This window comes from Thalassophryne amazonica, chromosome 4, assembly GCF_902500255.1.
Source record: "Thalassophryne amazonica chromosome 4, fThaAma1.1, whole genome shotgun sequence".
Lineage (NCBI taxonomy): Eukaryota > Metazoa > Chordata > Actinopteri > Batrachoidiformes > Batrachoididae > Thalassophryne > Thalassophryne amazonica.
Window position 1 is genome coordinate 60495992 of NC_047106.1, and position 26607 is coordinate 60522598.

The 26607-nt window shown below is 39.2% G+C and overlaps 1 protein-coding gene across 5 annotated transcripts in view; it reads right to left on the reverse strand.

The window, feature by feature from the left end:
- The window catches only part of gdpd5b (glycerophosphodiester phosphodiesterase domain containing 5b), a 187073-nt gene that overhangs the window by 36621 nt on the left and 123845 nt on the right, over positions 1 to 26607 (reverse strand). For all 5 annotated transcript variants that reach the window (XR_004560043.1, XR_004560042.1, XM_034167968.1 and 2 more), the window contains 5 exons: positions 16152 to 16245; positions 15890 to 15949; positions 15541 to 15639; positions 9683 to 9776; positions 6429 to 6574 (listed from right to left, as the gene is read on the reverse strand). Coding sequence is in view for 3 of the 5 variants with exons in the window: in XM_034167968.1 (XP_034023859.1) it covers positions 6429 to 6574; positions 9683 to 9776; positions 15541 to 15639; positions 15890 to 15949; positions 16152 to 16245 (493 nt within the window). In the remaining 2 variants the exon portion in view is untranslated. The remainder of the gene's footprint in view (positions 1 to 6428; positions 6575 to 9682; positions 9777 to 15540; positions 15640 to 15889; positions 15950 to 16151; positions 16246 to 26607) is intronic.

The following is a 26607-nucleotide window of genomic DNA, read 5'->3' on the forward strand; positions in this document are numbered from 1 at the left end:
CAGGTTTTTTTTTTTTTTTTTTAAATTTAATTTTATTTTTTTTTTTTAACACAGAGGAAGTTGAAGACCATGCATGACATTCCATGAATACTGCAGTAAAACTAGCTCACCAATCATTCAGCACAATTGCATTTCAATTTTCTATAGTAGATGTACAACCCCAATTCCAGTGAAGTTGGGACGTTGTGTAAAATGTAAATAAAAACAGAATACAATGATTTGCAAATCCTCTTCAACCTATATTCAGCTGAATACACCACAAAGACAAGATATTTAATGTTCACATTGATAAACTATTATTTTTGTGCAAATATTTGCTCATTTTGAAATGGATGCCTGCAACACGTTTCAAAAAAGCTGGGACAGTGGTATGTTTACCACTGTGTTACATCACCTTTACTTCTAACAACACTCAATAAGCGTTTGGGAACTGAGGACACTAATTGTTGAAGCTTTGTAGGTGGAATTCTTTCCGATTCTGGCTTGATATACGACTTCAGTTGCTCAACAGTCCGGGGTCTCTGTTGTCGTATTTTGCGCTTCATATTGCACCACACATTTTCAATGGGCAACAGGTGTTGACTGCAGGCAGGTCAGTCTAGTACCCGCACTCTTTTACTATGAAGCCACGCTGTTGTAACACGTGCAGAATGTGGCTTGGCATTGTCTTGCTGAACTAAGCAGGGACATCCCTGAAAAAGACGTTGCTTGGATGGCAGCATGTGTTGCTCCAAAACCCGGATGTACCTGTCAGCATTGATGGTGCCATCACAGATGTGTTAGTGCCCTTGCCATGGGCACTAACACTACATACCATCACAGATGCTGGCTTCTGAACTTTTCGCTGGTAACAATCTGGATGCTCTTTTTCCTCTTTTGTCTGGAGGACACGACATCCATGATTTCCAAAAACAATTTGAAATGTGGACTCATCAGACCACAGCACACTTTTCCACTTTGCATCTGTCCATTTCAAATGAGAAATAGATCTTTATTTTATAGATCTTTGCCAATTATCTTCATAGATAATTGGCAAAACTTCTGGGGAAAACCTGGTCTTGTTAGGAGAGACAGCATCCATCCCACTTTGGATGGAGCAGCTCTCATTTCTAGAAATCTGGCCAATTTTCTTAAATCCTCCAAACCGTGACTATCCAGGGTTGGGACCAGGAAGCAGAGTTGTAGTCTTACACACCTCTCTGCAGCTTCTCTCCCCCTGCCATCCCCTCATTACCCCATCCCCGTAGAGACGGTGCCTGCTCCCAGACCACCAATAACCAGCAAAAATCTATTTAAGCATAAAAATTCAAAAAGAAAAAATAATATAGCACCTTCAACTGCACCACAGACTAAAACAGTAAAATGTGGTCTATTAAACATTAGGTCTCTCTCTTCTAAGTCCCTGTTAGTAAATGATATAATAATTGATCAACATATTGATTTATTCTGCCTTACAGAAACCTGGTTACAGCAGGATGAATATGTTAGTTTAAATGAGTCAACACCCCCGAGTCACACTAACTGCCAGAATGCTCGTAGCACGGGCCGAGGCGGAGGATTAGCAGCAATCTTCCATTCCAGCTTATTAATTAATCAAAAACCCAGACAGAGCTTTAATTCATTTGAAAGCTTGACTCTTAGTCTTGTCCATCCAAATTGGAAGTCCCAAAAACCAGTTTTATTTGTTATTATCTATCGTCCACCTGGTCGTTACTGTGAGTTTCTCTGTGAATTTTCAGACCTTTTGTCTGACTTAGTGCTTAGCTCAGATACGATAATTATAGTGGGCGATTTTAACATCCACACAGATGCTGAGAATGACAGCCTCAACATTGCATTTAATCTATTATTAGACTCAACTGGCTTTGCTCAAAATGTAAATGAGTCCACTCACCACTTTAATCATATCTTAGATCTTGTTCTGACTTATGGTATGGAAATAGAAGACTTAACAGTATTCCCTGAAAACTCCCTTCTGTCTGATCATTTCTTAATAACATTTAAATTTACTCTGATGGACTACCCAGCAGTGTGGAATAAGTTTCATTACACTAGAAGTCTTTCAGAAAGCGCTGTAACTAGGTTTAAGGATATGATTCCTTCTTTATGTTCTCTAATGCCATATACCAACACAGTGCAGAGTAGCTACCTAAACTCTGTAAGTGAGATAGAGTATCTCATCAATAGTTTTACATCCTCATTGAAGACAACTTTGGATGCTGTAGCTCCTCTGAAAAACAGAGCTTTAAATCAGAAGTGCCTGACTCCGTGGTATAACTCACAAACTCGCAGCTTAAAGCAGATAACCCGTACGTTGGAGAGGAAATGGCGTCACACTAATTTAGAAGATCTTCACTTAGCCTGGAAAAAGAGTCTGTTGCTCTATAAAAAAGCCCTCCGTAAAGCTAGGACATCTTACTACTCATCACTAATTGAAGAAAATAAGAACCCCAGGTTTCTTTTCAGCACTGTAGCCAGGCTGACAAAGAGTCAGAGCTCTATTGAGCCGAGTATTCCTTTAACTTTAACTAGTAATGACTTCATGACTTTCTTTGCTAATAAAATTTTAACTATTAGAGAAAAAATTACTCATAACCATCCCAAAGACGTACCGTTATCTTTGGCTGCTTTCAGTGATACCGGTATTTGGTTAGACTCTTTCTCTCAGATTGTTCTGTTTGAGTTATTTTCATTAGTTACTTCATCCAAACTATCAACATGTCTATTAGACCCCATTCCTACCAGGCTGCTCAAGGAAGCCCTACCATTATTTAATGCTTCGATCTTAAATATGATCAATCTATCTTTATTAGTTGGCTATGTACCACAGGCTTTTAAGGTCGCAGTAATTAAACCATTACTTAAAAAGCCATCACTTGACCCAGCTATCTTAGCTAATTATAGGCCAATCTCCAACCTTCCTTTTCTCTCAAAAATTCTTGAAAGGGTAGTTGTAAAACAGCTAACTGATCATCTGCAGAGGAATGGTCTATTTGAAGAGTTTCAGTCAGGTTTTAGAATTCATCATAGTACAGAAACAGCATTAGTGAAGGTTACAAATGATCTTCTTATGGCCTCAGACAGTGGACTCATCTCTGTGCTTGTTCTGTTAGACCTCAGTGCTGCTTTTGATCCTGTTGACCATAAAATTTTATTACAGAGATTAGAGCATGCCATAGGTATTAAAGGCACTGCGCTGCGGTGGTTTGAATCATATTTATCTAATAGATTACAATTTGTTCATGTAAATGGGGAATCTTCTTCACAGACTAAGGTTAATTATGGCGTTCCACAAGGTTCTGTGCTAGGACCAATTTTATTCACTTTATACATGCTTCCCTTAGGCAGTATTATTAGACGGCATTGCTTAAATTTTCATTGTTACGCAGATGATACCCAGCTTTATCTATCCATGAAGCCAGAGGACACACACCAATTAGCTAAACTGCAGGATTGTCTTACAGACATAAAGACATGGATGACCTCTAATTTCCTGCTTTTAAACTCAGATAAAACTGAAGTTATTGTACTTGGCCCCACAAATCTTAGAAACATGGTGTCTAACCAGATCCTTACTCTGGATGGCATTACCCTGACCTCTAGTAATACTGTGAGAAATCTTGGAGTCATTTTTGATCAGGATATGTCATTCAAAGCGCATATTAAACAAATATGTAGGACTGCTTTTTTGCATTTACGCAATATCTCTAAAATTAGAAAGGTCTTGTCTCAGAGTGATGCTGAAAAACTAATTCATGCATTTATTTCCTCTAGGCTGGACTATTGTAATTCATTATTATCAGGTTGTCCTAAAAGTTCCCTGAAAAGCCTTCAGTTAATTCAAAATGCTGCAGCTAGAGTACTAGCGGGGACTAGAAGGAGAGAGCATATCTCACCCATATTGGCCTCTCTTCACTGGCTTCCTGTTAATTCTAGAATAGAATTTAAAATTCTTCTTCTTACTTATAAGGTTTTGAATAATCAGGTCCCATCTTATCTTAGGGACCTCATAGTACCATATCACCCCAATAGAGCGCTTCGCTCTCAGACTGCAGGCTTACTTGTAGTTCCTAGGGTTTGTAAGAGTAGAATGGGAGGCAGAGCCTTCAGCTTTCAGGCTCCTCTCCTCTGGAACCAGTTCCCAATTCGGATCAGGGAGACAGACACCCTCTCTACTTTTAAGATTAGGCTTAAAGCTTTCCTTTTTGCTAAAGCTTATAGTTAGGGCTGGATCAGGTGACCCTGAACCATCCCTTAGTTATGCTGCTATAGACTTAGACTGCTGAGGGGTTCCCATGATGCACTGAGTGTTTTTTTCTCTTTTTGCTCTGTATGCACCACTCTGCATTTAATCATTAGTGATTGATCTCTGCTCCCCTCCACAGCATGTCTTTTTCCTCGTTCTCTCCCTCAGCCCCAACCAGTCCCAGCAGAAGACTGCCCCTCCCTGAGCCTGGTTCTGCTGGAGGTTTCTTCCTGTTAAAAGGGAGTTTTTCCTTCCCACTGTCGCCAAGTGCTTGCTCACAGGGGGTCGTTTTGACCGTTGGGGTTTTTACGTAATTATTGTATGGCCTTGCCTTACAATATAAAGCGCCTTGGGGCAACTGTTTGTTGTGATTTGGCGCTATATAAATAAAATTGATTGATTGATTGATTGATGAGCTCGGGCCCAGAGAAGGTGGCGATGTTTCTAGATGTTGTTGATGTATGGCTTTCGCTTTGCATGGTAGAGTTTTACCTTGCACTTGTAGATGTAGCGACAAACTGACAATGGTTTTCTGAAGTGATCTTGAGCCCACGCAGTAAGATCCTTTACACAATGATGTGGGCTTTTAATGCAGTTCTCCAGATTCTCTGAATCTTCTGATTATATTATAGACTATTTTTTGATGCAGTTGTTCACAAAGTGGTGATCCTCACCCCATCTTTGCTTGTGAACGGCTGTGCCTTTTGGGGATGCTCCTTTTATACCCAATGATGGCACTCACCTGTTTCCAATTATGGTAGGTGTTCTTTAAGCATTCATCAACTTTCCCAGTCTTTTGTTGCCCCGTCCCAACTTTTTTGAAAGGTGTTGCAGGCATTCATTTCAAAATGAGCAAATATTTGCACAAAAACAAAAAAGTCTATCAGTTTGAACATTAAATATCTTGTCTTTGTGGTGTATTCAATTGAATATAGGTTAAAGAGGATTTGCAAATCATTGAATTCTGTTTTTGTTTACATTTCCCACAACATCCCAACTTCACTGGAATTGGGGTTGTACCAATGTACCAATGGGGGTGGGTCCAATGTTGTCCACCAGTGCCAATCACTTGACATGCGGCCAACAGGCCATTAAGCAAGAGCCCCATTACAAAAATAATGCCATTTCCAAAAGCTTAAAACATATACTGTAGAACCTCAGTTTCAGAATAGCTTTCTTTTTGAACATATCAGTTCACAAACATATTTTTTTTAATAAAAAATGTGTCACTTTTCAAACAAAGTCTTGGTGCACGAACACCTCCGCCACAGTAGGTGATGGTAATGCCCCATGTTGGGTTGCAATCTGCCAATAAACCCAAAAGAAGAAGGGTTATTTTTGTTTTATGTTTGGTTGTTTATTAAATCATATTTTGCGGACTGCGTGGTGGTTATCCTAACAGTTTACTTTGTTGGTGACGTTAAAAGTTATGAGCCGCATATTTCTTTTCCAGTAATCATACATTAAGCGGAGCTAATGGTTGAAGCTGCTGACAGCTACTAAACGCTAATGCTGTTAGCATACAACATTAAATCCGACCAGATTTTCATTGCAACACTTGGAATAATTGGGCTTATTGTGTGGTGAAACATCTTAACAAACATGATTATCCATCCCCTTCACCATCCATGTACATCATCAAGTCTCTTCTGTACAGGTAAGGTGAAAATAAATGGTCTATTTTATTACAATTACTGTACAGTATTTTAAACAAGATACTCTGTATATTCTTTGTATTTTGCCTGTCTTTTATGCATGAAATGCTGTTAAAAAAGGTAAAAACACTGTTATTTTGGGGGCCAGGAACTGACTAATCCATTTTACATTGTTTCTTAAGGGAAAACTGGTTTCGGTTTAAGAACAACATTTAGGAACAAATTAAGTTATAAAACAGTTTCCACTGTGCTGTGAAGAAGAGCTGCAAAACAAGAAAAGAAGAGATGCATCCAAAAGACTAATAAATGTGAGAGTAGGTCTTTCACAAAATAGAATAAACATACTTGGTTACAGGATACATTTCATGTTCATGGATTACACATCACATTTACAGAATTACTGTTTTCAACTTATATCTTGGTAGCTCAAAGAGTGCACAATACTGAAAGCATGAATAACATACATAGTGTTCAAACCATTTCAGATTTCTACATCATGAACACATGATGACATCATGCTGACTCACCATGGGGGCACCTTGATGGCCAATGACATCAGGCCGTGGTTTGAGCCTGGCAGGGTTCATAATGCATGGAGAAGTGATGTAGACAGGCACCACGTAAAGGCCCACTAACACGCTCAGATACAGAAGCATAATTCCCACCTGGAACACTGACATGGGAGTGACACAATAACAGTTTTCTCAAAAATGGCACAAATATACACACTAATTCTACCCCTTCTTGTATTACAGGATAAAGTTCTGACTTATCCTTTATGCATCAGGTCAATATGGACGTTAAAAGTTAAAATGCAGTTTATTTCTTCAATATTTTCCAGTTTTCCTTGGAAAAGGTTCATACAATTGGTTGCCATAGCAAAATTTGCCTTTGTCCTAATGAAATCACCCATTACAAACAGTGAAAAATGTGTTTCATATATGCTAAGCTGTTCAGCATCATCTTGGAAGGGGTAGGCATGCAAATCCAACATAATAAACGAATAATAAGCACACCAAATGTGACATTCAGGAACAAAGTATGAAATACTTTATCATTTACTTTTGAGCCTGAAGGAAGAATCTGCATAATATAGGAGCGCCAGTTTGTAAAGAGACTTATGTAGATGCTGAAAATGTCGATGACGTGAAATATTTATAGCTCAACACAATGGACAACACCACTGACCTCAGGGGCCAAGGACATTGTCTTTCCCCTGAGACCACCTCAGTGTGATTGAGTGAGGCACACTACATGTACAGACAACACACGCACACGCGCGTGTGTGCACACAGGAATGTATTTGTTTCAAGGTCAGCTCTGGATCAGAGTTTATCACAAAACTCTTGTTACAAGCAGGATACTTGCATTCTTGCATTCATGCTACTTCATTCAGACACACAAACACACAATCGTTGGTATTCAGACTCAGCTCTGCGTTATAAGTGGGAGAAATCTGACCAATTCCACCCAATGTAAAGTCCAACAAATATTTAAAACCGACTGGTATCAATCTTAAACAAGGTAAACATGTGTCAAACATAGGAACTGGTCTAAAAACCGAGAGTGCTTGTATAAGCCCCCCACAATAAAGCTTCTGTCTGACTAGGAGCAGAATAAAGGTGATGACTGAATTTCCTATTTTCCATGACTGGTTGTATTTACTAGGACATGTTGATTGGAAATGGAATCTACACAGGCAGTTTGAATGGCCACTGCTGTGCTGAAAGAAAATTGCCTCTGTCCTGCTTTTTATAATTATTCTTTATAGAAGAAGAGCAACACTACCTAGCCTAAAATGGTGAGAACCAAGGTTGAACATGTCCGAGGTCATAGTGAGGTGAGGTTGTGTGCCAATGTATAAATCACACTTTTGTGGAACTCCCTTTTTAACAGCATTTGCTGAGAGAAAGTTTAACAAGAGACCAGAGCTCAGTGTCACCCATATGTGCACACCACAGTGTGGGTTGTTACTTAACATAAAGACTTTTAAATTACAAATACAAACAAGATGGACGAATAAACATACTGACATCTGATAGAATACACTACATTGCTCTGTTTTTAACTAGGGATCCTGTCCTTAGGGTGAACTAATTTCTGTCTCAAAGTGTTAACAGGTTTAAAGTAAACTGGGATTTTGTGCTGCCTGAAGATCCTCTGTAGTTTTTTCCCCACTCCTGCTAAATAAGGGAGAGACACTCTTCTTCTTGGCTCCGTCTCCTGTCTGTCTGGTCTCTTTGTTCTTTGGGACTTCTGCAATTTATCCAGGGACCATCGTGGGTACCCACATACTGTGAGGGCTTTCTGGACCTGTTGTTGTTCTTTAGTTCCGATTTTTTCCGATAGTTTCCGATTTTTTTTTTGCTGGTAAAGTGAGCAAAGTTTAACAGTGAAAAATGTTTGTAAGAATTTATATTTACTACGTGTATTTTACTTTGCCAATCAATGCATTAATCAACGTATTTCGGTTGATTAAGCCACAGGGTTGAAAGCGTGTAAAAAAAAGCAGCAACTTTTTAGTTATGAAGTAAATGAAGGGGTATATAATACCGAGATAAACTGTGACTTCTAATACTGTGTTTTACTGCTTTTGAAAGATGACAGTATTTGGGGTTTTATTTTTTTTTATTCATTCATTTTTCATGCGTTCTTGTGTGTTCGTGATCCTTGAATTTACACACCAGCCCCTGCAGCACTTAAAGTGAAACTGGTTTATCAGAAGTTGACAGTGTAATCTGATGTGGCCGCGTCCAAATCAATACTAAAAGTTATCGGTTATCTGTAATAAAGATACATTTTTTTTTAGCAGTTTATCGGTTTATCATCATAAAGGATAACTTTTTACAGTTATCTGATTAATGCTTACTGAAGCTAACTTTTTGGTTAATTGTGCCCACCACTGGCTCACCTTGGTACATGAAGTTGCAAACACAAAGCTTCAGAAACTCTGCCCCCTAGTAGCCACAATGAGAAACACAACACGCCCAATGTCAAACTTGTATACTAACTTTTATACTATAACAGACACTCTTTGTTAAGATATTGCATCAACCACACACACACACACACACACACACACACACACACACACACACACACACACACACACACACACACACACACACACACACACACACACACACACACACACACACACACACACACACACACACACACACACACACACACACACACACACACACACCCAGGTGTTCATGTTTCAGCAGTACAGGTAAAACAAACATTAACACTGTGACTTTCACATTTATTTCTGTTAAAATTCCTGCTTCCATTTATTAATTAATGTGCTTGATATCCACAGAGTCACGACCAGACAGTGTTGTGCTGATGTTAGCATGCTGAAGACTGTATCATTCATACCCTGAATATTTGTACCATAAAATCACAGCAAAGCACATCAACTAGGGGGTTCCAGTATCTGTACTTATCCAATGAGAGCTAAGGATTTTGTCTACATTAATGTGAAGCCAGATTTGAAGGAAACAGAGTGATTACTCAAATCTACGTCTGATGAAAAGGAAAACTAACAGCAACTATTCCACAGGACCTGTACAGTCACAGATGACACAATCCAATGTGTCTCAGCTACACAAAGTTACATGATCCTACAGGAATGTTAGTTATCTTTGACACCAAGGTGGAGATTCTAAACTCTGGCAACATAATGTGAATCATTCACCACCCTCTCTGTGTGTGTGTCTGTGTTACTGTACATCAGACAATGTGCTTATCTTCTCTAATGCATAATTATGCTTACTTGTTTTTTCTGCATGAGCAATCTGAGAAGCAACAATCCAAGCCAGTGCGGTGACCGCAGCAAGAGCTCCTATGTGCAGGAATGGACCTGTGGCCTAGATAGAGGGAAGGTGAAATGAAGGCAAGATAGTATCAGATATAAGGTAAAGAAGTAAGAAGAATAGATTAACCAAAAAGAATACAGCAACAGTGAACAAATGCAAGAAGAAAATGAACTAGAGGTGCAGGATTATTACTGAAAACCAAAGGTCAACAACACTACATACAAGATAATAGCAATAATTTGGAGAGCGACTGAACATAATTGGCATGCTGTCACTGAGTCAGTGTAGAATTATGTGTTCACCAGTGCTGTGATAATCTCAAATCAAACTAATTATAAGACACAAATAACTCCCTAAATATCTTGCAGCTGTTACAATCCAACAGTGCTGCTCGCATAAAGAAGCAATTACAGTTACAAAAAAACAAACAAAACAACAACAACACTAAAATGGATGTTGCACTGCAATAACTGTCATTAGACGTAAGAAACACCTTGAGCCAGGTCGATAAGTATTTGGACAGGGACAGTTCTTTTGTTTCTCTACTATAACCACCACACTGAAGCTGAAATGAAACAGAATGTGCCTTAAGCACAGAGCTGCAACAGTCACACGAAAAACTGATGATTAATTCACTGTTAAACAAATTATCCACAGTTTTGAAAATTGACTAATTTTTTGATTAATGCTCAAATTCTCCAATTACCACTTCTTCAATGTGAGTATTTTTCTGGTTTCAGTTGCTCCTCTCTGACAGTAACCCAAATACTGTATATTTTGGTTGTGGACAAAACTATATATTTGTTGAAGTCATCTTGGGCTTTGAGAAACGCAGATTCATATTTTTAAATCATTTTCTCACAACTAAACAATTAATAGTTTAGTCCAGAACATAATCAACAGATTAACTAATAATGAAAATAGTTTAGTTGCAGCCCAATGGGATATGTGTTTTGTGTTTCATTAAGAGGCATATTATTGTACATGACTAGCTTTTGAATTTTTGGCCCTTTATATCCTATTTTTGGTGTCATTTGTCTTTCGGACAAATTTGTCCAAAAGACAAATTTGTTTTTCTGAATGCCCCCTGGATGCCTCACTGGTAAAAATAAATGGATTGCATTTATATAGCACTTTTCCATCTGCATCAGACGCTCAAAGTGCTTTACAATTATGCCTCACATTCACCCCGATGTCAGGGTGCTGCCATACAAGGTGCTCACTACACACCGGGAGCAATAGGAGATTAAAGGCCTTGCCCAAGGGCCCTTAGTGATTTTCCAGTCAGGCGGGGATTTGATGATGATGATCATGATCTTCTGGACTCAAGCCCAACACCTTAACCACTAGGCCATCACCTCCCCCACCTCACTGGAGGCCCCGGAGAAGATCCAGGACACGCTGGAGGGACTACGTCTCTCGGCTGGCTTGGGAACGCCTCTGGGTTGCCCCGGAGGAGCTGGGGGAGGTGTGTGTGGATCGGGAGGTCTGGGCGGCTTTGCTTGAACTGCTGCCCTCGCGACCCGACCTCGGATAAGCGGAAGAAAATGGATGGATGGATGGATGGATGGATGGATTTGTCTTTCGGCTGCCCACTGTTGCTCGGGGTTACCACAGCAGATCCATTACGGATCTGCATTGGGATTCGGCACAAGTTTTATGCCAGATACGATTCCTGATTGCAACTCCAGTTCTAAATGGAAGAAACACACATAGCCCCTACTGTTCCTAAGCTGTCTCCTAACCAAGTACTAAGCATGACCTACTTCGCTTCACATCCGAGTCCTGACAGAATCAGGTGTAAACAGAGCAGATAGGCTCCAACACTTCACGTCTTTTATATGTTATTGTTTGTTTTTTTAAATTTGTAAATTAAATAATTTTTATGATGAAATATTTGAGTGCAAGGCTGAAAATATTGGTGGAATTTATGGTTTTGATTTACTGGTAAATTAACCAAAGGATAATCAACCACACTGATGCTCCCTCACAGTGCAAGTGATGCTACTCATGTGAAGAAAGAAAAATAAGCAAATGTCTCTTCAAGTTCATCACTTCACCAAATACAAATACACTTCTGATGGCTGAATCCAGGAAGTCACTGAAAGCCTGAATCTTCATCTTGATCGCAAACCCAGACATTACCAGTCTTAAGTCAATTTCTCAAGTGCTGCAATCAGGGTATGCATTGATTCTGCAGAGAACACACCCTTGTCCATGAAGGGACAAGGATGTGTTCAAGGGTGTTCAAGGGACAAGGGTAAATCTTTCCTCAACAATATGGACATGTGGTGCATTTCTTTGAGCAAGGTCGAGCACGTAGGTGCTTTAGTGTTGAGGACCCTAGTGATTGGAGAAGGCCAAGTAGGCAGTAGGCCATGTGAGCTTATTGTGTTTGTACGTGATCCCATAACTTGTTTTAGAAATAAAATTCATGATAATTTGCCAAATATTATTAAAAATGCATAAACACCTTGTTCTCCTCATGAATTTTGCCCAATTTTCAGAAAATGAATTAATTCTGATGGCTTGGCCGGGCACTTCCTGGTTTGAAAATTTTGACCAATCAGGAGGCAGCATTTTCTGGCTTGTTCACTGCCCCCCAATAAACAAACAAACAAACAAAAAAACATGGTGTCTGACACAACTGACGCGAGTGAAGTCAAATTTTCTATTCACTTTGGGTTTGTTAATGATGTTAAATTGAACTTATTTAACGTAACAACGTGGGCCAAAGCTTTGTCCTATGCTGAGATTTTGAAACAATCTGACGGCGTAAAGGCCCAAATTGCAACAGACTTTCTGGCACTTATTAACTCGAGTACTACTAGCAGTACCACAGTGTGTGCGAGCACCGAAATTCCAATACCAAACCAAGCCCGTTTTCATCGGGAATGCTACCAAAAATTTACTGATAAGCGAAAGCTTGAACAAGCAGAGAGAAAGCGGAAGAAAGTGGAGGATGAAGAAAAAAAAAAATCCTGTACTGGAAGGTGAGTTTTCTTGTAATTAAAGTTATTTTGCATACTTGCATGCTTGACTGATGTAAATGAAATTGATCAAGTGATAACGACATGTCATGAACTGATTGATTCCAAATAAAGTATTTATTCACTCGAATGCATCACATTCCATAATATCATGACCAGGACCAAAGAAACATTTCACATTTATATCCCTCTGAAACAATATTGCCTGCATTTTGAGGGCCAAATTTTGTTAAGTAAAGCCACATCTCGAGTTGGACTGCAGCTGCCCACTGCTCCTTGTGGTTGGATTGTGTCAAACTGTAATTAGAGGACATATTGTGTTGTGTGTATATATATATATATATATATATATGTACAATGACAACAAAGGCACTTTACTTACTTTACTCAAAGGTGCACAATTATATGTTCTGCTCAATATATATATATATATAGAAATATATATATATATTTTTTTTTATCTTTATTACAGCCTTACTTTAAAGCCAAAAGAAGAGGCATCAGGCCAAAATATGGAAGAGTGTAGAAATGTGTGTCACTGCACAGGAGCATCAGAACTGCTAATTTATACTATGGAAAATCCTTACAAATGTTTTATTTTTTTTAACTTCAAGACTGATTTCTGATTACTCTACATTTTGAAGTAAAAATAAAAACACAAAAAGCCCTTAAAGCAAAAGCTTCAGCAGGGTTGAAGCGTAAGCAGTCCACGAACCCCCGGGTTCTTAAGGTGATTTTTCCATTCCATTATGCTGAGAAAAAATCCCGTTGAGAACCCTGGCCTATAGTATGGACTGTATTGAGAATGTAATAATTTCCTTTTTTTTTTGTCGTGAATGTTACATGCTATAAATGTACATACCAATTCATGTCACTGACATGACAATGTGAATGTACAGTGCTTTGCAAAAGTATTTGGCCCCTTTGTATTTCATGGATTTTAATTTATTTATGCCATGTCAACTACAAAAAGTAAATCATGTTTCTCAATATAAAAATTTGGAAAATTATGTTCCTTAAACTCAAACTGAAAACAAATCTCTACAACTTGATATAAATTAATAGAAAATATAAAAGCCAAGATGATGGTTGCATAAGTAATGGGCCTCTTTTGTATAATACCTGTAAATAATCATCTTTATTGCCAGTTTTCTTCAGACAAGTCAGGGGATGGATACATGAACATTTCCAAGTCACTGCATATGTCTTGAACTTTATTCACTGCAATTATGAAGAAATACAAACAGTATAGCACTCTATGGTAAATTTGCATAGAGTAGGCAGTTCTTAAAAACTGAATGACTGTGCAAGAAGGAGAAGAGTGAGGAAAGCCACCAAGACACCCAGACAACCCAGAAGAAGTTACAGGCTTCTGTGGCTGTGACTGAAAAAATTGTGCACAGTGCAAGTTTTGCATTTTGCATGATCAGTTATACAGCTTCATGATGAAGTGGTACAGAGGAGGTTTTTTTTGTTTGTTTTTTTTTAAATACACCTGAAAGTTCAGCTACAATTTGCCAGGAGGTACATCTGAGACGCAAGCCTAAATTTGATGTTTAAGCGATCAAAGTGCAAGCCAGAGGATACAGATGATGAATGCTGTGCTAATCTTTGTCTTCGGTGTACAGACCTATGCCAATGCAAAAACTGTGACAACATGCAACCTAGACTATTTGATGCAGATGAAGAAATCCAATTGATTATTCTGATGATGAGGAGGTAGGGGAGGAAGATTTTTATGAAGAGGGCAGTAAATAATGGGTTGGGCTTAATTGTGCCTTGCGCAATGTTTGCATATTCAGTTGATCAATCTAAGAAGAGGTACAAGTATATTGTATTATAGTCTGTTAAGAATTTGTGCTCTACCAGACATCAGTTGTGTTGCAATTTAAACATGTATGTTAACTGCACTGCATATTTTTATCTGTAATTGTAGTGCATGCACAGCCCCGCATACAAAGTAAATGAACATAAAGTATGCAGTGCCATGAATGGTCAGTTGATAAACTAAACTTTTTAAATGAAATTTATATTTCATACTTGTTAGATTGCTGTAGTGCTTTCTCAGAAAAAAAAATACTTATGGGTGAAGGACAGGCCTACAAAACTTGTTGCAGTTTAATTTTAAATTTCTTCAAATATATGTATAACAAAGCTTTTTTAATGGATTAAATTTTAATGTTTGTGGGCAGTATTATGTTCCAATACATATTTTCTACAGTAGTGTGATAAATGAAAAGCAAAACAATTTAACATCGGAACGTATTTGCAGTACACGCTGCAAATAATGGAATTCTTGTAGAAATTATATTTTTACTAATTAGAGGATTATATCATTAATGGGACAGAGGATTTTGGAGAACAATGGTATTTTTTCTTAAGTATCAACCATATAATCAATTAGTAATATTAGTGTGTGAAACCAATTAGGGGACTACGCAACTTTTTAGATGAGACCATGACACTCCCATGGCCCGCTGTGTAAAGGGTACACCTGGCTGCAGCAAAGAGATGGTTATGTTCGAGAAGTGAGGATGGATCAGTTGTCATTTGGATTGTTGCCATCTAGGACACAGGGTGGTTCTGTGGTGTCATGGATGTGGTGATGCATGACACCACCAACAGATTAAGTGATTACAAAAGTAATTGTTAGTTGCAGCCCTACTGAAGTGAAGATTTCCACATTTAATTCAAGGTGTTCAAAAACAAAACAAAACAACAAAAAAAAATGACCAACCATTTAGGAAAAGACAAAAGCTTCACTATGCACAGCTTTGCGAATCACGTTGGTCTTTGGTGTAAAAGCATTAACCAAGTACACTGACCTGTAGGGATATGGGGATGACATCCCATTCTTGCCACCATATTTGATTGACTGCGATCAGTGCAACAATGGTGGAAAGCAGAGCAGCAATCACTCCAATCTGTGTGGACGGACAGGAAGAGCAAACAAGAGCTGTGATGACGCCATTCTATCATATTTGGATTTTCATAACACTTCAGGGACAACACAATCAAAACGGTAAGTTCAGGACAAGTTCAGCTGGTCACCACAGAGTGAGCACACGGACCACGCAAACAAGGAGCGGATGGAGAAAACTCCTTTACCCTTCCCTGTATTCACTACGCTCACACACATAAACACAGCTGCTTAGAACACATTTGGCACATTACCTTATGGAGCCAGTGCAAATTCAACTGTTGCCCAAGTGCGATGTGGCAAATTGCTAAAACCTTAAAAAAAAGAAAACGAGAGACACGTATTCAAGCATACATGACAACAAAACTACAAGTCCAAATCCCCATGTTGCCAAGATACAAAAGAAAAAAATGACTTTAAGAGCAAACTCATCAAAAGTAACTTCATAACTATGAAGGTATTTTGAGTGCAACAACATGTTTACCAATTCATCTGAATATGTGATGCAGAACTGACCACTAGAAATGCAATGTAGGTGAAGCCGGCAGCAGTAGTTGCCAGAACTGGAACAGTGCCATCACTCCACTCCCCAGAGCGGTTGTAGAGGAACCTGCAGGAACACGAGAGCTAATAATGATTCTCTGACTGAGCACTCAGCTGCATTTTCTTATTGCTAATAGCAGCAGATGGAAAGACTGCAAGAGCGAGAATCTCTTCATGTGTGCCATTATATTATATTATATTATACTATATATATTTTAAATTCTCCTTTTTGGGTGAATGTCACCAACTTAAAATGATCAGAACAGTAGTCATCAAACCTGCTCCTGGTGATGACCTACCGTGCATATGTTTTATCTCTCTGCACTCTGCACCCAGCTGAGTCACCAGTTCTGGTGTCTGCCAGATCTTAATTGGCTGAACACACCTGACTGAGTTTATTAGTTGAGACCAGAGCAGGTAAGGAGAAAAATGTGCCAGTCAAGTGAGCTACAAGATCAGTCCTGTTGAGGACTGTGCTACAAGATCAGCACAATAAATAAATAAAAAGACATTCACACCCCCGACAAGTGACATCTTGGAGGTTTACATCCTGCATTTCCTTGATTACACATTTATTTATTTTTTCAAACCATGCTCAGGCCCGGGGCCTAAACTAGGCAGGCCTTTTATTCAAGGCCGGCAATTATACCGCAATATGGTGTTGTTTTACACATATCCCCGAGTGTGGCAAACCAAAGACAAGTGCTTGAAATCAGTGCCCTGTGCTTCGCTGCGAACCCTCTCCGAGCCCCTCTCCATAGCCTGACGTGCGCCTCCCAAAAATTTAAACTACACGTCAAAACGATGGAGATTGCAAGGGCTGTGATTGGTCACTCTTCCGGTGTCACTCCTTCCTCTCCTGTCATATTTAAAAAAAAATTTCAGTGTGCATGCCAATTACATTTCAATCAGGAATTAAACAGAGGAACATTTTTGCAGAAAAGTCCTCAAATATGACCTACTTTACAACACACACAAAAAAATATACAAAGACACCTAAATGGGAAAAAAAAACTGCACCTAACGTTGGTTTGGAGGTTGATGATTGTATAAAGAAGTGGAGCTCATTGAGGGACAAATTGGTCCAGAAAAAGAGGGGGAAAAAAAAAACAAAGACCAGGAACCATAGACTATATATCAATCAATCAATCAATTTTTTTTATATAGCGCCAAATCACAACAAACAGTTGCCCCAAGGCGCTTTATATTGTAAGGCAAGGCCATACAATAATTATGTAAAACCCCAACGGTCAAAACGACCCCCTGTGAGCAAGCACTTGGCTACAGTGGGAAGGAAAAACTCCCTTTTAACAGGAAGAAACCTCCAGCAGAACCAGGCTCAGGGAGGGGCAGTCTTCTGCTGGGACTGGTTGGGGCTGAGGGAGAGAACCAGGAAAAAGACATGCTGTGGAGGGGAGCAGAGATCGATCACTAATGATTAAATGCAGAGTGGTGCATACAAAGCAAAAAGAGAAAGAAACAGTGCATCATGGGAACCCCCCAGCAGTCTACGTCTATAGCAGCATAACTAAGGGATGGTTCAGGGTCACCTGATCCAGCCCTAACTATAAGCTTTAGCAAAAAGGAAAGTTTTAAGCCTAATCTTAAAAGTAGAGAGGGTGTCTGTCTCCCTGATCTGAATTGGGAGCTGGTTCCACAGGAGAGGAGCCTGAAAGCTGAAGGCTCTGCCTCCCATTCTAGTCTTACAAACCCTAGGAACTACAAGTAAGCCTGCAGTCTGAGAGTGAAGCGCTCTATTGGGGTGATATGGTACTACGAGGTCCCTAAGATAAGATGGGACCTGATTATTCAAAACCTTATAAGTAAGAAGAAGAATTTTAAATTCTATTCTAGAATTAACAGGAAGCCAGTGAAGAGAGGCCAATATGGGTGAGATATGCTCTCTCCTTCTAGTCCCCGTCAGTACTCTAGCTGCAGCATTTTGAATTAACTGAAGGCTTTTTAGGGAACTTTTAGGACAACCTGATAATAATGAATTACAATAGTCCAGCCTAAAGGAAATAAATGCATGAATTAGTTTTTCAGCATCACTCTGAGACAAGACCTTTCTGATTTTAGAGATATTGCGTAAATGCAAAAAAGCAGTCCTACATATTTGTTTAATATGCGCTTTGAATGACATATCCTGATCAAAAATGACTCCAAGATTTCTCACAGTATTACTAGAGGTCAGGGTAATGCCATCCAGAGTAAGGATCTGGTTAGACACCATGTTTCTAAGATTTGTGGGGCCAAGTACAATAACTTCAGTTTTATCTGAGTTTAAAAGCAGGAAATTAGAGGTCATCCATGTCTTTATGTCTGTAAGACAATCCTGCAGTTTAGCTAATTGGTGTGTGTCCTCTGGCTTAATGGATAGATAAAGCTGGGTATCATCTGCGTAACAATGAAAATTTAAGCAATACCGTCTAATAATACTGCCTAAGGGAAGCATGTATAAAGTGAATAAAATTGGTCCTAGCACAGAACCTTGTGGAACTCCATAATTAACTTTAGTCTGTGAAGAAGATTCCCCATTTACATGAACAAATTGTAATCTATTAGACAAATATGATTCAAACCACCGCAGCGCAGTGCCTTTAATACCTATGGCATGCTCTAATCTCTGTAATAAAATTTTATGGTCAACAGTATCAAAAGCAGCACTGAGGTCTAACAGAACAAGCACAGAGATGAGTCCACTGTCCGAGGCCATAAGAAGATCATTTGTAACCTTCACTAATGCTGTTTCTGTACTATGATGAATTCTAAAACCTGACTGAAACTCTTCAAATAGACCATTCCTCTGCAGATGATCAGTTAGCTGTTTTACAACTACCCTTTCAAGAATTTTTGAGAGAAAAGGAAGGTTGGAGATTGGCCTATAATTAGCTAAGATAGCTGGGTCAAGTGATGGCTTTTTAAGTAATGGTTTAATTACTGCCACCTTAAAAGCCTGTGGTACATAGCCAACTAACAAAGATAGATTGATCATATTTAAGATCGAAGCATTAAATAATGGTAGGGCTTCCTTGAGCAGCCTGGTAGGAATGGGGTCTAACAAACATGTTGATGGTTTGGATGAAGTAACTAATGAAAATAACTCAGACAGAACAATCGGAGAGAAAGAGTCTAACCAAATACCGGCATCACTGAAAGCAGCCAAAGATAACGATACGTCTTTGGGATGGTTATGAGTAATTTTTTCTCTAATAGTTAAAATTTTGTTAAAGAAAGTCATGAAGTCATTACTAGTTAAAGTTAATGGAATACTCAGCTCAATAGAGCTCTGACTCTTTGTCAGCCTGGCTACAGTGCTGAAAAGAAACCTGGGGTTGTTCTTATTTTCTTCAATTAGTGATGAGTAGAAAGATGTCCTAGCTTTACGGAGGGCTTTTTTATAGAGCAACAGACTCTTTTTCCAGGCTAAGTGAAGATCTTCTAAATTAGTGAGACGCCATTTCCTCTCCAACTTACGGGTTATCTGCTTTAAGCTACGAGTTTGTGAGTTATACCATGGAGTCAGACACTTCTGATTTAAAGCTCTCTTTTTCAGAGGAGCTACAGCATCCAAAGTTGTCTTCAATGAGGATGTAAAACTATTGACGAGATACTCTATCTCCCTTACAGAGTTTAGGTAGCTACTCTGCACTGTGTTGGTATATGGCATTAGAGAACATAAAGAAGGAATCATATCCTTAAACCTAGTTACAGCGCTTTCTGAAAGACTTCTAGTGTAATGAAACTTATTCCCCACTGCTGGGTAGTCCATCAGAGTAAATGTAAATGTTATTAAGAAATGATCAGACAGAAGGGAGTTTTCAGGGAATACTGTTAAGTCTTCTATTTCCATACCATAAGTCAGAACAAGATCTAAGATATGATTAAAGTGGTGGGTGGACTCATTTACTTTTTGAGCAAAGCCAATAGAGTCTAATAATAGATTAAATGCAGTGTTGAGGCTGTTATTCTCAGCATCTGTGTGGATGTTAAAATCGCCCACTATAATTATCTTATCTGAGCTAAGCACTAAGTCAGACAAAAGGTCTGAAAATTCACAGAGAAACTCACAGTAACGACCAGGTGGACGATAGATAATAACAAATAAAACTGGTTTTTGGGACTTCCAATTTGGATGGACAAGACTAAGAGACAAGCTTTCAAATGAATTAAAGCTCTGTCTGGGTTTTTGATTAATTAATAAGCTGGAATGGAAGATTGCTGCTAATCCTCCGCCCCGGCCCGTGCTACGAGCATTCTGACAGTTAGTGTGACTCGGGGGTGTTGACTCATTTAAACTAACATATTCATCCTGCTGTAACCAGGTTTCTGTAAGGCAGAATAAATCAATATGTTGATCAATTATTATATCATTTACTAACAGGGACTTAGAAGAGAGAGACCTAATGTTTAACAGACCACATTTAACTGTTTTAGTCTGTGGTGCAGTTGAAGGTGCTATATTATTTTTTCTTTTTGAATTTTTATGCTTAAATAGATTTTTGCTGGTTATTGGTAGTCTGGGAGCAGGCACCGTCTCTACGGGGATGGGGTAATGAGGGGATGGCAGGGGGAGAGAAGCTGCAGAGAGGTGTGTAAGACTACAACTCTGCTTCCTGGTCCCAACCCTGGATAGTCACGGTTTGGAGGATTTAAGAAAATTGGCCAGATTTCTAGAAATGAGAGCTGCTCCATCCAAAGTGGGATGGATGCCGTCTCTCCTAACAAGACCAGGTTTTCCCCAGAAGCTTTGCCAATTATCTATGAAGCCCACCTCATTTTTTGGACACCACTCAGACAGCCAGCAATTCAAGGAGAACATGCGGCTAAACATGTCACTCCCGGTCCGATTGGGGAGGGGCCCAGAGAAAACTACAGAGTCCGACATTGTTTTTGCAAAGTTACACACCGATTTAATGTTAATTTTAGTGACCTCCGATTGGCGTAACCGGGTGTCATTACTGCCGACGTGAATTACAATCTTACCAAATTTACGCTTAGCCTTAGCCAGCAGTTTCAAATTTCCTTCAATGTCGCCTGCTCTGGCCCCCGGAAGACAATTGACTATGGTTGCTGGTGTCGCTAACTTCACATTTCTCAAAACAGAGTCGCCAATAACCAGAGTTTGATCCTCGGCGGGTGTGTCGTCGAGTGGGGAAAAACAGTTAGAGATGTGAACGGGTTGGCGATGTACACGGGGCTTCTGTTTAGGGCTACGCTTCCTCCTCACAGTCACCCAGTCAGCCAGCTTTCCCGGCTGCTCGGGATCTGCCAGGGGGGAACTAACGGCGGCTAAGCTACCTTGGTCCGCACCGACTACAGGGGCCTGGCTAGCTGTAGAATTTTCCACGGTGCGGAGCTGAGTCTCCAATTCGCCCAGCCTGGCCTCCAAAGCTACGAATAAGCTACACTTATTACAAGTACCATTACTGCTAAAGGAGGCCGAGGAATAACTAAACATTTCACACCCAGAACAGAAAAGTGCGGGAGAGACAGGAGAAGCCGCCATGCTAAACTGGCTAAGAGCTAGTAGCTACGCTAAGCTAGCGGATTCCTAAAAACACGCAAAGTGAATAATGTGTAAATAATTTAGAGGTGATTCAGCAGAAGGAGTGCTTTAGTTAAGGCACGTAAAGATTACACTGGGAAACAAATCGTAATCTAGATAACTAGATCAATCTAACTGCGCAGATTAAACAGCTAACAGATACAGAAAAACACCGCTGTGCTCCGGAACAGGAAGTGATACAATACCGCAGTGAGAGCCAACCACCAGTAGAGGCAAGCAAAAATATACAGTATATGTACGCAACCCAGAACACTGTCACAGTCCTTGAGGACATCCCAGATTTGCCGGTCATGGAAGAGCTAGACACGCCACCAACCATGGAAGAGCTCTCATCAGAAGTCTTAAAGAGTGGGAAACCTGTGCTGCTAAAACACCTGCATAATTGTTTCTGCCTCTGCAGGGAACAGGGACACATTCCCCAGGACGTGAGATGCAAGCATCGTCACCTTGTATCAGAACAAAGGAGACAGAAGTGACTACAATAATTATCAAGGCATCTCCCTTCTCAGCACTACTGGGAAGGCCTTTGCCCATGTTGCCTGAGTGCGTCTTCAGACCTTGGCCTCACGTGTTTACCCAGAGTCCCAGTTCATCTTTCGAGCTGGGAGGTCTACCGTGGACATGATCTTTTCAACACGCCAGCTGCAAGAGAAGTGTCAAGAGCAGCAAATGCCACTCTACATCGCCTTCATCAACCTGACCAAGGCTTTCGACTTGATCACTCCAAGGGGACTCTTCAGGCTCCTGCAGAAGATCAGCTGTCCCCCAAAACTCCTCGCAGTGGTCTCTTCATTCTGTGAGAACATGCACAGTACAGTTTGCTTCAATGGTGCAACATCAGAGGCCTTCCCAGTTAGCAATGGGGTGAAACAGGACTGTGTCCTTATGCCAATGCTCTTTGGAATCTTCTCCATGCTCCTCCATTACGCTTTGAAGGATTGCAGCAAGGGAGTGTATGTTCACTCCAGGGCTGATGGCAAGCTCTTCAACATCGCCCGACTTCACGCCAAGACCAGTGGAGGTACTCATCAGTGAGATGCTCTTTGCTGATGATGCAGCCTTGGTATCACACTTTGAAGATGGTCTGCAGCAGCTTGTTAATCACCTCTGTCACGCCTGCAAGGAGTTCGGACTGACCATCAGTGTGAAAAAGACAAACGTCATGGCACAGGGGACAGTTGCTCCCCCTAACTGATGGGTACAGCATGGAAGTCGTGGAGCACTCCACATACCCTGGGTTGACCATCTCTAACTCACTCTCCATTGATGCACAGATTAACAGCAGGATTGCGAAGGCAGCAGCAGTTATGGCAAGACTAAGCCACAGAATTTGGAACAACTCCAGCCTCACTGAGAAGACAAAACTGTGCTTCTACCAGACCTGCATGCTCAGCACACTCCTCTATGGTAGCGAGGCATGGACCGCCTACGCTAGACATGAGAAAAAGCTCAACAGCTACCATCTGAGGTGCCTCAGATGAATTCTGCACATCGGATGGCAGGACAAGGTGTCCAATACAGAGATCTTGGAACACACCAACATGAGCAGCAGGTTCACAATTCTTGGCAAAAGGCGCGTTCATTTGCTTGGCCACGTCAGGAGAATGAATCCGGGCCGCATTCCTAAAGATCTACTGTACGGTGAGCTGGCAGAGGGCACTCATTTGGCTGGCAAAGACTGTGAATACTTATGTACATGTGATTTCTCAGGTTTTTATTTTATTTTTAATAAATTTGCAAAAATGTCAAGAAGAACTTTTTCACATTGTCATTATGGGTATTCTGTGTAGAATTTTGACCAAAAAAAAACAACAAAAAAAAAACACTTCATCCATTCTGGAATAAGGCTGTAAAAGTGCTATGAATACTTGGATGCACTGTATCTGATATTTTTATCCATCTTAAAGGGTTTTAAACAGATAACACTCCAGTTTAAAATCAATTAAACCAAATCTCTAATTTAGACGTTAAATCTAGATTAGATTTTGAGTTTAAAATAGCACCTGCTTGAACTTTATACACATTAAAATAAAAATGTATTAAAACTCATGTCTCAGTGAACCCAATAGTTAATTGTTTCATCTGTCAATTGATTAGTCGACTAATTATTTCTGCTTTAATCTACAGTATTAACAAATACCAATACATATTTTACTGAGGTAAAGGGAACGTCAAAAATCAAGCATAGCATGCAATAAAATAAAAGACCTGACTCACCGTTACAGTACTGTCATCCATTTTTATGCCTTAGGGCCCCTTCACGAAAGACGCAGAAACCGGAAGAAAATCCGGTTCCTCTGTAGATGACTCATGGTCAAAGACGTACAGTCATGAAATGATATAAATTAAGCAGTGCATGCTTATGTCCACATCTGCTGGTCTCACGTGTCCAGTGAGCGGCGTGCATGTCCACGAGTGGCACATCGGAGGAGAGACACCATGTCATATGGACCAGAGCTCACATGGGAGACGTGACATTCAGATCACTCGCTGAGTGTACACATGAGCAGATGGTCCTTTTCACATGGAGCAGCCTGCTGGTGTGCACACTGAACAGCCGCTTCAGCCCATGGACAAGGTGATATGTTTTATGTATTTCTACGTGAGGACAGCAAGCGCACGCACATGCCTCACGGGGTAGAGTTATTATGTTATAGGTCTTCAGAGGGCATGTAAAAAGAAGAACTTACTGTATAAACAATTTATAAAATCGAGATCAAAGGAAGCTGAAAGTAAATATAAAATATATAAGAATAAATTAATTCATATTATGAGATTTAGTAAGAAAAGATATTATAGTGACTTACTTGTTAAAAATAAGAATAATATAAAAATACATGGAATATTTTAAATGAAGTAATAAAAAAGAACAAAAATGGTAGAGATTATCCTTCTTTTTTTCTTTCCAATAATACTGTGATAGAAGATAATGAGACTATTGCTGACCATTTTAATGAATATTTTGTCAATGTAGGTAAAAATCTTGCCAGTAATATTGATTCATTGAGCGTTAAATCTTTTGAAAATAAGATAACATTTAATAAATCTGTGTCAATGTTTGTTGGTGGAACAAATGAAAAAGAAATAATTGATCTGGTGCAGAATTCTAAAAGTAAGAAATCAAAGGACTTCAATAATTTGGATATGGCTTTGTTGAAAAAAATCATTGATTGTATAGTAAAACCTTTCACTTATATTTGTAATATATCATTAAGTTTTGGTAAATTCCCTTCACAGATGAAGATAGCCAAAGTAATACCTTTGTTTAAAACTGGTGACAAACACACTTTTTCAAATTATAGACCTATTTCACTTTTACCCCAATTTTCTAAAATACTAGAAAATTTTTTTGTAAAAAGACTGGATAATTACTTACTAAAGTATGAGATACTCTGTGAAGAACAATATGGATTTAGAAAATCTAGGACTACTTCACATGCATTGATGGATTTCGTGGAAAATATAGTGACTGCAGTTGATAACAAGCAATATACAGTAGGTATTTTTTTTTGATTTACAGAAAGCGTTTGACACTGTAAATCATGAAATATTGCTAACTAAATTACAGAAATATGGAATCAGAGGATTAGCATATGACTGGATAAATAGTTATTTACATGGTCGGTATCAGTATGTTCAATACAATAACATTGATTCCGAACTTCGGGAAATTACGTGTGGGGTGCCCCAGGGTTCGGTCTTAGGTCCTTTGTTATTTATTTTATATATAAATGATATATGTTATGTGTCACGGGTACTGAGGTGTGTTCTTTTTGCAGATGACACAACTGTATTTTGCAGTGGTGATAATCTTGAACAGCTTCTTGACACGGTGGTAAACGAACTGGATAAATTTAAGGCTTGGTTTGATGCTAATAAATTGTCACTTCATCTTGGGAAAACCAAATGTATGATTTTTGGAAATAAATTTGTGCCTAAATGTAAAAGTGTAACCATTAACAATATGGAAATACAGATAGTAACTGAGAACAAATTTCTAGGTGTTATAATTGACAATAAATTCAGCTGGAAACCTCATATAAATTATATAAAATTTAAAATGTCAAAATCTATCGCTATCATGTACAGGGTCAAGGACATATTGTCCCAGGATGGGCTACTTAGATTATATTATTCTTTAATTGTACCATATATGACATATTGTATCGAACTCTGGGGTAATACTTACAAATCAAATACCAATCATGTATTTCTTTTACAAAAACATGCCATCAGAATCATCTGTAATAAACCTTATCTTGAGCCAACGCATTCTCTGTTTATGACTTTAAATTTACTGAAATTTAGAGATTTAGTGGATTATATCACCATACAAACTTTGTACAAAGCTAATAACCAGGCCTTGCCACTTTATGTCCAGAGCCTGTTCAAGATCAGGAAATCTGAATACAGTTTACGAGGATGCATGGTTTTTAAGAAGCCTCCCGTACGTACTAATGTCAAGGGTTTTTGTGTTTCAGTTAAAGGGGTGAAGATTTGGAACAAATGTCCTGTGGAAATTAGATTATGTAGTTCTTTTGTCTGTTTTAAGAAACATTATAAGAAATTAATAATTTCTGGATATAAAGAAAATCATAAAAAAAAAACAAACAAGATGTATAAATTTGTGGATGTATGTATTTAATTTGCTTATTTGTATATATAGGAGTGTGAGCATAAGTGTAATTATATGTTGGACTTGGACTTTTGGGATGGGGTATGAGGGGTGGGTAATTTATAAGCTTTGCTTCTTCCCACCCCCTTTTCAGGCACACAGTGTTTAATTTGGTCTTGTTTTTTTTATTTGTTTGATATGTTGTCTTTATGCTGCTGTGTTGTTGCTGAAATAAATTCTATTCT